The sequence below is a fragment of the Antennarius striatus genome, chromosome 12, assembly GCF_040054535.1.
Source record: "Antennarius striatus isolate MH-2024 chromosome 12, ASM4005453v1, whole genome shotgun sequence".
Taxonomy (NCBI): domain Eukaryota; kingdom Metazoa; phylum Chordata; class Actinopteri; order Lophiiformes; family Antennariidae; genus Antennarius; species Antennarius striatus.
In genome coordinates this window covers 8440395-8455229 of record NC_090787.1, presented here as the reverse complement: position 1 = coordinate 8455229, position 14835 = coordinate 8440395, and the positions used below count along the sequence as shown (strand labels likewise).

Here is a 14835-nt window from a genome sequence, read left to right as displayed (position 1 = left end):
ATGATGAAAGAAATAATAGGAACATAAATAAATTAACAAAGAAAAGACAAACTCAGTTAAGTCACATGACAAACTGGGAACAAAGTCTGACAACTGGGACTTGTTACACACTCTTACTGTGGTTATCGAATATCCCAACATTAACCCCTGGGAGAATTAAAGTACTTACTCATTCACCACCCGCTCTTACAACAACCCAGCTTGCAGCAAAGACAGGAAGCATGAAGAGGAGGTTGTGTTTTCCTATTCTGGGGGGGGTAATGTGGCTGCTATGCTGTAGCCTGGTGTCCGTTCAGGGTGGAAAGGTACTGGTTCTGCCTGTGGACGGGAGCCACTGGCTCAGCATGAAGATACTGGTCGAAGAGCTCAGCCACAGGGGCCATGAGGTGTTGGTTCTGGTGCCTGAAAACAGCCTGTTGATGAAAGGCTCCCAAAACTACAAGACGGAGATCTACCAAGTGCCGTTCACTAAAGCTGAACTGGATAAGGTTTTCAATACGATGAAGGTTGGACTGTTTGTCAAGCCACGAGTAATCAGGGATATATTTATCGAAGCAGAGCGTTTGGTAAACTATACTTCTCTGCAGGTGAAAGGTTGTGAGAGTTTGCTGAACAACCAGCCTGTAATGAGTCGACTGAGGGGGGTGGGCTTTGATGTTGTGCTTACAGACCCCTTCCTTCCTTGTGGTTCAATTGTGGCTCACATGTTTTCTATCCCAGCTATCTATTTCTCACATGGACTTCCATGTGACTTTGATTCAAAAGCTAACCAGTGTCCATCTCCTCCTTCCTATGTTCCTGTGTTCTACTCTGACTATCCAAATGTCATGAATTTCTTCCAGAGAGTCAGAAACACGGTCATGTTTATGGTGGAATCTTACATGTGCAGGTTAACATATTTCCATTTTGATGATTTAGTCAGTAGGTATTTAGGGGACATTTTAACATATAAGGAGCTTCTCAGTCATGGTGCTTTCTGGATGATCAAATTTGACTTTGCTTTTGAGTGGCCCAGACCAGTCATGCCAAACACTGCCTTTATTGGAGGAATCAACTGTGCAAAGAAATCTCCTCTGCCAACAGTGAGTGAGAAAGTATGCAGACTCACCATAAAAATATACAGTATACTCCATATATACTTCATAATATACTTCAGCCCAATCATACACACTTGCTTTGTTTTGGCGCCCCTTAAACTGATTTGATAAAAACCCAGCACTGAAAACCAGAAACCAGAAAAACAGCTAGCATTTTTTTTTCTAAAAGATCATTTAGACAAACATACTAGTAAACAAAAGTTGGACTGAAAACAATTTTGATCAAAAGAATTCCCTTCATTATCCTTGGAAATAATTTGACCACAACAACTATCTCCAGATGAAAGTGATATGATGATTAGTATCCTAAAATACAAAGAATCTGCAAGAAGATCTTCATCACATACCGGTAATTGTTGAGTAATGTTTCATATCTTTTCTAACCTGCCTGCAGGACTTGCAGGAGTTTGTAGATGGCTCAGGGGATGATGGCTTCATTGTCTTTACCCTGGGGTCAATGGTGCCCAACATGCCTGAGAAGATGACCAAGCAGTTCTTTGATGCCTTTCACCAAATACCTCAAAGGGTAACAATATATTATCAGTTTGAGGGCTTAGTCGGAATGATATGCAGTCCATATTTTAAATGTTGCGTCCAACTCCCTCTGGACATATATCAGAGACCTTTCTCTGTCCTGTCACATTTATTACAGCTTTAGTTTTGCTGTTTAAATGTTGAGCAATATTTGCTGTAGTGACATAAACGACATCATGCTAACAAGCCCCCATGAACTGTACATACGTTTGTGGACATACAGTTTGTAGGTGCATCCTCAGAGTAATCTTTATCTAAGATATTGGGGAAAATGCCATGTTATAGATAGACAGACGGACAGACAGACAGACAGACAGACAGACAGACAGACAGACAGACAGACAGACAGACAGACAGACAGACAGACAGACAGACAGACCCACCCACCCACCGACCGACCGACCGACCGACCGACCGACCGATAGATAAATACGTTATAAATCCCGGAGGAAATTCTACATATCCACTGCTCAGGCATTACATTATGACATTACATTATGACAGATTTTGGTCAATCAATGACCACATCTCATTTTAAGATTAACATGATCATGGTCAGACAGGGGTCAGAAATGGTTCTGCATGAAAATAGCAGTAGCGCCATACGTATTGCTTGGCACAGGGCAAGACATATGGTCCTAAATGTATTCACTGGCACAATCCTATAACATACAGTACATCAAGACTTTACAAAGGACTCTATGGACTACTTGTTCAGTATATTTTCTTCTCTTCAGGTGAAACATACAATTCTTTAATTTCTATGCTACATATACAAGTACGACAATCATTAACAATATTTTCCAAAGATTTTCTACCTCTGCATATCTGTAAAATCTATAATCACCTTGAACCAAGTGGACTTCGATCCCTACCTTACCTTGTTGTAAACATGCCATACCTTCATTTCATTGATGAATACATTACAAATAAAAATTGAGAGGTTTGTGTTTCAGGTGGTGTGGAGATACACCGAAGTAAGACCTGGAGATACACCCAAAAATGTAAAACTTATGAAATGGTTACCTCAGAATGACCTCCTAGGTATGTTTATCCAGACAAATGAATGATTGGCTGGTATTATCTACTTATTATACCATTCACTAGCAACTGAACTTCTTATTGTGGCTGTTATGTTTCTCAGCTCACCCGAAAGCTAAAGTCTTCATCACTCACGGAGGGAACCATGGCATCTATGAAAGTATCTGTAACGCTGTTCCCATGTTGATGTTTCCACTGTTTGGGGATCAGAGGCATAACGCACAACGAATGGTGTCCCGCGGTGTTGCCGAAAAACTCAGTATTTATGACGTGACAACTGAAAAACTGCTGGCTTCATTAAATAAAATCACCCATGACCAAAGGTAACAGGGAAATTATGAAATACTCCATTGATATTAAAGTAAAGGTGGTTCATGGGTTTTTATATGAATAGTCAAATGCTGATTCTGCCGGCACATTGCTTCATTTGTGATGTCAAGACGAACCTGTTTTCCTTGTATTCCTGCAACAAATAAATGTTTGGAGCCACATCTGTGTGTTTCTAGGTGTAAAATCTCCATCATGCACATTGAAAAAGAAATTCAATGACTTTACATATCTGAGCTATATATCAGGCTATGCTTTATTTTAAGTATGTGTTTGTTAGAGCTTACTCGGTAGTATAGGCCCCAGGTCACTGTATGTATTTGCTAGTTTACCCTATGCGTTAAACTCAGTTAAGTAATTCACATTATATCTTAGAAATCTATGGTCTGTTTCACAGTTTTACCAATGTTGTTTGTGGGAATACATTGAGTTCTTAATCTCCTAATTTCTCAAGATGTTTCTGGTCCCCAGTTACAAAGAGAAGATGGTGGAGCTGTCTCAGAAACACCTGGACCGTCCCGTTGAGCCTTTGGACCTGGCTGTTTTCTGGACTGAGTTTGTCATGAGACACAAAGGAGCAGCACACCTCAGAGCAGCTGCACATGAGTTAAACTGGGTTCAGTACCATTCCCTGGATGTCCTCGGCTTTTTGTTCATCATTCTCCTCACTGTCCTGTGGCTGACAACCAAATGCTGTTTGTTCTGTAAACACAAATGTTTTAGAGAGAATATTACAAAGAAAAAGAGAGAGTAGTGATCCTACAGCACTATTGACTGTTTAATGTGTGAACAGCAAACTTTTTTTTTAACTTTTCACTGATTGTGCGTGCTTGTGTGAATATTTCACTAACAATAAATAAATCATAAAAATCTTAAATAGACTTGAGATACTTCCTTATTGTGATATTATTTCAAAAAGTAGATGCTTTGCTAGTCTTGCTCATATGAAGATTCTTTGTTTCAAATGCATTTTATCCATTATGTACAGTACATGGGGCAAAACATAATTAAGCTTTAGCAGAAGTTAAGTCAGGAGGACTAAATCTTTGTTCAGATATCTTGTTTCTCATGCTTTTCACATCTCTCAAGCAAACTCACTTTAGATCATTAATGCAGTGGAAAGTGAAGTTTGTCAATATCACAGCCATCCCAACTGTCCCAGGGAACCTGTGGCCTTTTATCACTGTGAATGGTCATTTTGCAATCCTTAGATAAATTCCAAGTTAGTCTTGCTAAAAAAGAAATATCTGATGATATAGTATGTCAGCAAATACTGCTGCTTGTAGATTTATGTGAAATATGTGAAATTATGTGAAATAAAATGTCTCACTGTATGTACTTCAGTGGCATGGCTATCCTAATGAACAACTGTCATTAGGGTCACTCAATAAAATCATCTGTGACCAAAGGTAACACAGAAATCATACAACATAAGTTTCCTTCTGTATAACATTTAAAAATATTATTTAAAGTTATTGAAATCATGCAAAGTAAACTCAACCTGTGCATGCTGTTATGAAAAGGAATTACAAGCAAAAAAGAATAAGGTCATTTGTAAAAATCATAATTGTACAAGTACAAGGTGTATAAGCACAACTAAGGTTCAGTCCAGGTACATTACAACATACAGTTTTCAGCACACAAGTTCAGTTTTAACTTCAATGGGTGATTATTCTTTTCCCCCTGACTATTCCTCAACTTCTTTTATCTGTCACTTTGGGGGAAGATTAAGGTAACATTGCTCTATGTGGGATTCTAACACTCCAACCCCTGATTTTCAAGATGATGGTTTACAGAGAAAAGAAGACTTTCCCTCCAGGGACACAAATCTGCCAAAGTATACCCTATGTCAAAAGGTTACAGGCTATTAATGGCTGAAATGATCTTCAGATGTGTGCACGCAGCAGTCATCAGTCAACCTGTCCCAGTGGGCCACAGTGTTAATCCAGCCTATCTGTTGGCCAGTGGATGCACCTGAGACTCCTGATGTGTGCACAGACAAATGTCATTGTAAATATGTAATCGGGAGGGGGGGCTATGTTATATGTGCTGTTCTCTGAGCAAATAGACTACCTTGAAAACAGTTTTACAACTACTTGATATTTGTACTCTGAGTTACAAAGAGAAGGTGGAGCCATTTGTGGGGATACATTGAGTTCTTCATCTATTAATTTCTCGATGTTTCTGCTCCCCAGTTACAAAGAAACGATGTTGGAGCTGTCTCAGAAACACCTGGGCCTTTTCGTTGAGCCTTTGGACCTGGCTGTTTTCTGGACTGAGTTTGTCGTGAGACACAAAGGAGCAACACACTTAAGAGTAGCTGCACATGAGTTAAACTGGGTTCAGTACCATTCCCTGGATGTCCTCGGCTTTTTGTTCATCATTCTCCCTACTGTCCTGTGGCTGACACTCAAATGTTGCTTGTTGTGCACACAAAAGTGCTTTAGAAAAAAGACTACAAAGAAAGTAATGATGTTACTGCAGTGCTTCTCAAATGTTCCCTGTTAAACCTCCCCAGAAAGAAGAAAATATGTTGCACCTCCCATTCTTTGCATGTTCTTTGATGTGTGTGTGTGTGTGTGTGTGTGTGTGTGTGTGTGTGTGTGTGTGGTCACTGCAAGAAACCTCACACCATAGCAGAGGAGCTAATAATTCCTCAGCACTCTAATAATTCAAGTTAACACACATATGTAGCTTGCTACCTACTGAAGCAAATGTGCAATTACAGTTTATTCTGGTACCACAATGAAAAAGTAAACAGTAGTTTGCATGTACCCCCAGGTCACACGTGTCCACCTGGCATTTCACCGCTCCACTATTTGAGTCACTGGCTTGCTGCAACATTCAATCATTTTTAAAAAAAAAAAAATTGAGTACTTTTATTGATCCCTGAAGAGAACATTTTCTCTGCATTTGAAGCATCCCCGAGGAGCAGTGAATAGACCATTTCAAGCACTTGGGAGGCACGTTGGGGTTTGAACCACTGACAAGTGGATGACATTCTTACCACAGCCACCCCACATTTTTGCATTCATAAATTATATTAACATGTCAGGTAAAATCACAGCATATGTCAAGTGTGTCATGAATTGCAATGTCTTTAATCTACACATCAAGGGATTTTTTTTTTCACATTACATTTTACATTTCACAATATTCATTACTGTCACTGTACATAATTGTTTCTCTTCTTCATCATCTTCTCCTTTCGGCTTTTCCCTTCAGGGGTCGCCACAACGAAACAGTTTCCTCCATCTAACCCTGTCTTCTGCATCCTCTTATTTAACACCAACTAATTGTTTCTCTATATAAAAAAATGAAACAGAAGGTGTTTGGATCAGGAAGATGGGCTGAGAGAAATAAAAACCCATCTTCAGCTCCTGGTTTATTCTCTCAGCTCGTTCATTAGATTGTGGGTGGAAACCAGATGACAAGTTGACCTTAGCTCCAAGGAGGCTACAAAACTCAGGACAAAATGTGAGATGAATTGGGTCCCCTGATCAGACGCCACATCATAGGGGAGCCCATGCAGGAAAATTACATGGAAGCAGTTTCCTGAGTTGAGGGTAATTTATGCACCGTATGAGTGAGCAGCTTCCAGAACGAGTCAGTCACCGTGGGAATGACCATATAACTTTCAGAGATAAGCAACCCAGTGGCAAAGTCCAGGACCGTGTGGGGCTATGGGCAATGAGGTACAGGCAGCGGTTGAAGGAGGCCAGAGGGCGCTACGTGTGAGCTGTTGTATTGCAAATAGATGAGGCAAGCATTAACAAACTCTTTACATCCTCCGCCATGGAGGATGAAATGCTACCACAAAGCCAGGGTTTTGCCTCACACCATGTTGACATGCCAAGTGGGATGAGTGACCTCATTGCTGGACCTGCAAACAAGATAAAACTTGGACAAACAGGCATTCACTGGGGCACGGATGCTCCCTCAGAGATGTAAAAAAAAATCATTTTTTCCCCTCACAGTAGAGTAACTGGGGAAGTGATAGCAAATTGAAATTCAATAACCCAAAAAACCTTTAACAATGTAAAACTATGTAGTGTGACTAGGAAGAACAGTCTATGAATGGTTCTACTCACCTCTGGGTACCAGAGGAAAGGTATCAATACAGGAAAGTCCAGTGAAGATTTTAGTTTAAACTTGCACTAGGTGCATCGCCCGAGATTAAAACCCAACAGAAGTAGTAATGAGATGATGCAGAAGTCTGACCTGTGTGAATAATTTTTTTATACTTTGTTCTCAGCTGCTGACATGTGATCTTCTCCAACGCACTGGATTGCACCTAAAATTTTTTACAAACTATTATTCAAGCCGTTAACCTACGCAATTTTACCGTGAGTGCAAAAGACTACTGTACGATTAAACGTACGCATTAACCCGAGCAGTAATTCACTCCCACGACATCTCCTTCTTCTTTAAAGCTGCATCGCTGTTGCTCTTTGTTCTGAAAATGTCCTGAAGGTCTTTATATGCATAAATTAAAATCTGTACTCCGACTACCGTAAACGATGCGGTGCACGTCTCGTCCGTCATCATGGTTTATCATTGAATCGGTGCTCCATTGAGGATGTTTTTTTTTGTTTTTTTTCGAGTTGTGGCGCCTGTTAAACTGCAGGTCAACTTACTCTGGGTTAACAAAACTAACCCTGAACATTGTTTGTGAAATCGAAATCCCTGGTTTTCCAAGTTCAGGGTAAGTCAACCCAGAACCACAGGTTTACCTCAGGGTTTGTTAACTCTGCCTTTATGAAACGGGCCCATTGAATTTTCAAATGCAATTCTCCCTCCTGCCCTCACTGAGGGCCTCAGTGTTGTTTCTCTTTGCTCCCACTCAATCAGTTCATTCCCGTCACCTGTGTTGCTGCAGCCACCTGGAACCCATCTCCCAAAAGGTCTCGCCCTACACATACTCTGCTGAATCCTCAGTAACTTGTCTCTTCCTCATCATTCCTGTTGTTGTGTTTCCGTGTAAAAAATTTGCTTGTTTCCTATTTGATTTATTTGTCTGATGTTCTAACTTCCTGGACTTGTAGATTAAAACTTTGAAGTTGAACTGCTCCTCTTGTGCCATTGTCATACTTTCATTGTTTCTGTATGTATTTCAAAAATTTCAGACAGCAATAACATGATATGATGGCAAATTGCATAAAGTATTCCACTCAGTCATTAAATTTAGAGTGCATGGTTTGCATGTATGAGGCCCAGGGTTCAATTCCAGGCATCTGCAGCTCTATGGGTGCATAAGCCAGTGCCAGCAGTAGGCTGGTCCAAAGCCTGGATAAACAGGAGGCTACAGCAAGAAGGGTATTCGGTGTAAAGAACTTTACCAAACAAATATGAGTGTTCTTTGAAAGGGAAAAAAAGGATGATACACTGTGTGACCCCTTGCACTGATTCTGTCAAACTGGCTCTCTGGAAAGCAGGAAACAGGGAGCGACAAACACACAAGAATGTACGCAACAGCTGACCAGCCATCAGCTACCTCGGGAACAGAGGACTGGCAAAAATGTGTTATCAGCCAGATGAAAAAAATATATTCCTGATAGATTTGCATCTACCAGGTCCTTGAGATTGAGTTAGAAAACAAGTTTACAGTGATAAACCAAACTGAACCTGCGCAAAATTTTAGTCACGCAAGAGTTTGCATAAAAAACATAGTAGGCACCCTGATCCATCGACCAAAACCTGTTTCAAGTTATCTATATAGAGGAATGTGTTGATCTTGGCTTTGCACGCCACTGGTCTCTTGACAATGAGAACTGGTACATGTGTGCGTGTCACTTAAGACCCTAAAATCAAAACAATGGTAAAAGGGAGGGTGTTGGCAAAATAAACACCCGGGTTGAACAGAAAAATTCATACCTATCATCACGAAACAAATTGGCAGGGCTGCCATGACTGTTAACTGCTTAAGAAAATGATTTCAGATGTAACAATTTACAGCTAACACGATGAATGACTCATATGAAGGCAGCTTCTTTTTTGCTCATTGTAATTCAACTATATACAGTACAAGCCACAAACACAACCAGGGCCTAAAAGTGTTGATTGTCTAGTTCACAAGATAATATTTGAAAGGATTTACAGCAAACACTGGTTGGATTTCTTTTATCTTCTTATTTTTTAATCAGTCATCAATCAGTCAATCCAGGCTTTATTATCATATACACAACACTCATACAGAAATGTTGCCAGCAATGATTTTTTTTTGCCTGCAAAATTTTTGTTTTTTTTGCTTGCAAAAATTAAAATTTGCATGACATCACTTGCATTTTTTTAAAAAAAATATCTCAATCAAAATATAGTAGAAATTACATAAGGGGGAAGTGTGATGAGAAAATAATTGATTGGAAGCAAACCCTGAATAGGAGGTCTCCTGGTGCTCCATTGGACTGCTTCACCCTCTCTCTCCCTTCTGGTTATGTTTGAAGACTACGCCCACACGCAACCTCAACATTTAAACACACATGCTAGACTTAAAGGCACAGTGTAACAGGAGCTGCAACTGGCTTTTACAGCAACCCTACTGACAACACAGGCAGGAAACATGAACAGGAGGGTGTGTTTTCCTATCCTCTGGCTGGTGGTGTGGCTGTTTTGCTGTAGCCTGGGGTCCGTTCAGGGTGGAAAGGTACTGGTTCTGCCTGTGGACGGGAGCCACTGGCTCAGCATGAAGATACTGGTTGAAGAGCTCAGCCACAGGGGCCATGAAGTGTTGGTGCTGGCGCCTGAAAACAGTATGTTGATGAAAAGCTCCAGAAGCTACAAGATTGAGATCTACAAAGTGCCGTTCACTAAAGCTGATCTGGGTGGAAATATGAAAACAATGATGAATGGATTGTTCCTTAAACCACCAGGAATTACAGACATGTTTGTCGATTTGGAGCGTTTGGTGAACTATACTTCGCTGCAGCTGAAAGGTTGTGAGAGTTTGCTGAACAACCAGCCTGTAATGAGTCGACTGAGGGGGGAGGGCTTTGATATTGTGCTTACAGACCCCTTCCTTCCTTGTGGCCCAGTTGTGGCTCAAATGTTTTCTATCCCAGCTGTTTATTTCTTGCATGGACTTCCATGTGACCTGGTGTCAAAAGCTAACCAGTGTCCATCTCCTCCTTCCTATGTTCCTGTGTTCTTTTCTAGTAATACAGATGTCATGACTTTCCCACAGAGAGTCAAAAACTTGGTTATGTCTATTGTGGAGTCCTACATGTGCAGGTTAATGTATTACCATTTTGATGATTTAGTCAGTAGGTATTTAGGGGACATTTTAACATACAAGGAACTTCTCAGTCATGGTGCTTTCTGGCTGCTTAGACATGATTTTGTTTTTGAGTGGCCCAAACCAGTCATGCCAAACACAGCTTTTATTGGAGGAATCAACTGTGCGAAGAAATCTCCTCTGCCTATGGTAAGTATTCAAAGAAAGTATGTCAAACTAAATACTTCTTTTTGCACTGAGGCCATTTAAATTGTGTTACAATAATAATAATAATAAAAAGTATACTGCATCCTATAAAAGAAACCCTAAGCATTAGTTTTGTATTCACTGTAATGACCGTATATTAATTTTCATCTAGTTGTAAGAACTTCCAATTGCTTTTGTTCTCAAGCTCATTTGATTGTACAGCTAGCAGCAAACATTCCACCACAAGCAGCGGATCATCTAGCAGCAAATCAGACGAACAAAGGAGAATGAAAACGGGACTTACATTTACTTAGTTGCCCGGAGATGGGGTGTGAACTATAAGCAAGAAATATTTTTGGACTTTGACCAGCAGAGTCTATAAGAATTCAAACAAGGAACCTGGTGCTATTATCTGTAAAAGCTAATATACCTGTATCATGCTTGTAGCATTACAACATTTTGAGTATCTGTGCTTAATGATATCTGCCCATTACATGTAAAGTAGTGTGTAACAGTTTCCTGATATACAGGAATTGACAGTGATTCCACTTTAAAATCTATCATCTGTTACATATTACACATTGTTATTAGACCAGTATATGGTAGCTATAACTACAGATGTAAATGTCAATCAGGATTATAAATCTTTCTTACATTTTTGTCTTTTCTCTTCTTTCTACAGGATTTGGAGAAGTTTGTGAATGAGTCAGGCGATTATGGCTTTATTGTCTTAACTTTTGGTTCAGTGGTTCCCGATATGCCAGCAGAGACGACTAAACAGTTTTTTGATGCCTTTCGACAAATGCCCCAGAGGGTAACAGTAATCCTAGCAAACCTTCATTTCATCAATCAATACATTATACATTAGGGAGTAAAAATGAAGAGGTTTGTGTGTCAGGTTGTGTGGAGGTACACCGGAGTCCCACCTGAAGAACCACCCAAGAATGTCAGACTAATGGAATGGTTACCTCAGAACGACCTCCTAGGTGGGTTTATCCAGAAAACGTATGAGGTGCAATATTACCATCCTCATCACTCAGAATGTATTCTAATGATACAGCTAACAATCACTTTGACCTGGGTAGCAATGGCTTAACAGTAGATCAGGTCATCCAATGTTGCCAAGATCGGCGGGTCAATTCCCGCGCCCACCCAGCAACCTCGGACTGAGAGCTGACTGTTGGAGGTGTCAGCTCACCTCCCGAGCACTGCCAAGGCGCCCTTGAGCAAGGTGTCATCCCCCTTACAAGTTGCTCATTAGGGGGCACCACGCAGGAGCGGCTCACCACTCCACCTACCCCACACTGCATGTCCACAGGCCCCCTAAGTGTTTGTGTTACAGGCCTGCACACTATATACTGTATATGCCTGACATAGCTAACAGTGTGAAAGAGTGTGCAACTAAATAATTTCCCTTCGGAGATTAATATAGTATCTAAAAAAATGAAAGTAACTATGATTTTTATGTTTCTCAGCTCACCCCAAAGCTAAAGTCTTCATCACTCATGGAGGTACACATGGCATCTATGAGAGTATCTGTAATGCTGTTCCCATGTTGATGTTCCCACTGTTTGGGGATCAAGGGGACAACGTGCATCGCATGGTGTCCCGCGGTGTTGCAGAGAAACTTAATATTTATCATGTGACGACTGAAAAGCTACTAGATGCACTAAAAAAAATCATCCATGACAAAAGGTAAGATGAAAATCATAGAATTCTTTCTTTTTTCTCCTTTTTTCATCCATTCATGTTTAGTTAGCTTTTATGTATACTTCCCTATTTTTGATAGCACATTCTAACATTTCAAGTTATGTCAGTTAAATGTTTATGCCTGATAAACAATATGAGAAAAAATCATTTTATAAAATCCAAGAAACCTACAAAAAGAAAAACCAATAGCTTAAATGAGGCAATGTTTTGTCTTCAGTACTTATTTATCTATCAAGTCCTTTATAGGCCTGACTGTATCTGATGCGACTGTGAGAATGTCTGTGGATCATAGACAGAGGAAATTTCTAGCAAAATAAAAGCAACATTAGCTACTGTTGTGTTCAGTTGTATAGACAGACTCAACTCTTTTCTTTTTTTTTTAATAATTACATTTTGAGTTCAGCCAGCAGATGGCGATCGTATCCTTGCACACAGTCCTGCACAACCAATAGTGTAACCCACATAGTCAATGTTATCTACTGTATATTGCTAGTTGTGTTATAAATCTTGCAGCTAACTAAAGAATATGAGACTCAGATTTTCTACACCGGCCCATTATGGACTGTAGTAGACTAATTTTGAGATTTACAGTGGAAAAACAGTTTGCACCACAGAATGGCTTTTAATTTGAATTTTGGACTGCACACATAGCATTGTTTTTTAGTCTAAAATATGTCAAAGTTAGGCAAAATAAAATTTATACTTTATTTTTCTATATGTGTTATGTAACAGTTGCTGTACCCATATGAACTGGATTCTGGATATTTACTTGCATTGTATTGGCAAACGATTCTCATTTAGTTGTTAATGGGGTATCTTGTACTTGAAGGTTTAACAATATGTGAAAGCTGTTGCTTAAAGACAGGATAACTCTTCTTTTGCAGTTTAATCTATTTTTATACTGATATGAACGTTTCACATTATAGAAACTAATTTCATTAGCATAACCGTTTTATTAATGTAGTCTGATCAGTTTTTCAACTCATCGTGTATCACAATACTTTTACTCCCAGTTACAAAGAGAAGATGTTGGAGCTGTCTCAGAAACACCTGGACCGTCCCGTTGAGCCTTTGGACCTGGCTGTTTTCTGGACTGAGTTTGTCATGAGACACAAAGGAGCGGCACACTTACGAGTAGCTGCACATGAGTTAAACTGGGTTCAGTACCATTCCCTGGATGTCCTCGGCTTTTTATTCATCATTCTCCTAACTGTCCTGTGGCTGACACTCAAGTGTTTTTTGTTCTGCAAGCGAAGGTGTTATAGAAAGGAGACTACAAAGAAAAAGAGAGAGTAGTGATCCTACTGCACTATTCACCACAATGCAAAAGTGGTTTTTGTGCTGGTTCGAAACAAATACTGAGACCTATATAATCTCAGTGAAAATATTAGCATTTATTTCTTTTGCAGGTGTTTTGCAGGTCAGTGCTTGCCCTACTAGTTTTTGTTCCATTGCGTGACAACTACTTACCAATGAGACAGTACCGTACCTTAAAATGCCTTAAGGTTATTAAAAAAAGCACACAAACAACTGTAATTCCTTGTAACTGTAAAGTCTCCAGAGTAAGAGTAGATGTCTGGGTACTAAACTCTGATGTCAAGTAATGTTAAACTTTTCCCTGGAGATGGACGCGTGTATTTGTTTGGTTTGTACCTGAATCAATAATAGTAAACAATATAATTCATGAGAATAAACAAAATATGTGATGTATGTCTGGAAACACTTTAAAGTAAAGCCATAAAGAATGATAAATAATGTACATAATTCACAACACAGAACTCATGTATCATGTATTTCTTTATGTATGTAAATCACACAAGAGGACATGACAATTGGACACACACACACATGCACACAGACACACAGACACACACACAGACACACACACACACACACACACACACACACACACACACACACACACACACACACACACACACACACACACACACACACACACACACACACACACACACACACACACACACACACAGCGAGATGGCTCCACTTATTGACCAACCTGAAGGACTGGGCCCATCTTCCTTGTTTTGTTTCCTTTTAAATCTATGTTTTTATGACAGCAGTTGAATGAGTTTAGTTCATCTTAGTGTTTCTCTTAAATAACTGAAAAAGTAATAACGATACCACCATGATCAGATGATGACGTGACCTCTGCTTTTAGGTGCAGTGGTAAAACTGAGCTGCCTTGGTGAAGTTTTGTTCTGTGTCAATACTACCTAGATAGTTGTGTAAGGGACTTTTTTGACATGAATTTCCTTTCTGTCCCGCAGATTGATAATAATAATAATTGAAAAAAACAAAAACAAAATATGTTTGAATCGATGGTGTGATGCATCTGTAATAAAACAGAAGTTTAGTTTATCTCAGTTGACCTGTTTGGTCCTTTTCACCACTAGATGACAGCAGAGCATTATCTTTTTTGTTTGTCTGTCCAGAATGAGTTCAACAGCTGATTCTTTTTCTCATCAGGAAGTGACTCCAACTTAGATCTCCAGCATATGGCTGAATGTGTATGTGCTTGGTAAGATAACTCTAATGTCTAAACTCTACTTGAATAAAGCAGTTTAAGCTTTAAGAAATGAAGGGTCGTTAAATTTTCATTTTATTTTTATAATATATATGCTCTTTAAAGATGCCTATATTGGACGAGGCATTTCTAATAAAGATGCAACTTCACTTGATTCACCA

General features: G+C 39.6%; 2 protein-coding genes across 3 annotated transcripts; both read left to right on the top strand.

Annotated features, from left to right (window-relative positions):
* Window positions 1–194: 194 nt before the first annotated feature.
* On the top strand, window positions 195–4316 carry LOC137605382 (UDP-glucuronosyltransferase-like). 2 transcript variants are annotated; one of them, XM_068330038.1, is made up of 5 exons: window positions 195–458; window positions 1492–1623; window positions 2588–2675; window positions 2776–2995; window positions 3471–4316. In XM_068330038.1, exons 1-5 carry the CDS (start codon window positions 222–224, stop codon window positions 3751–3753), a joined length of 960 nt encoding a protein of 319 aa, XP_068186139.1. In that variant the 5' UTR covers window positions 195–221; the 3' UTR covers window positions 3754–4316. The 2 variants fall into 2 exon arrangements, with proteins under 2 accessions (XP_068186139.1, XP_068186138.1); XM_068330037.1 differs by having other exon boundaries at window positions 195–1082; window positions 3471–4315.
* Window positions 4317–9343: 5027 nt separating this feature from the next.
* Window positions 9344–14513, top strand: LOC137605308 (UDP-glucuronosyltransferase-like). Its single transcript, XM_068329878.1, has 5 exons — window positions 9344–10419; window positions 11099–11230; window positions 11315–11402; window positions 11892–12111; window positions 13140–14513. Exons 1-5 carry the CDS (start codon window positions 9559–9561, stop codon window positions 13420–13422), a joined length of 1584 nt encoding a protein of 527 aa, XP_068185979.1. The 5' UTR covers window positions 9344–9558; the 3' UTR covers window positions 13423–14513.
* Window positions 14514–14835: the final 322 nt, after the last annotated feature.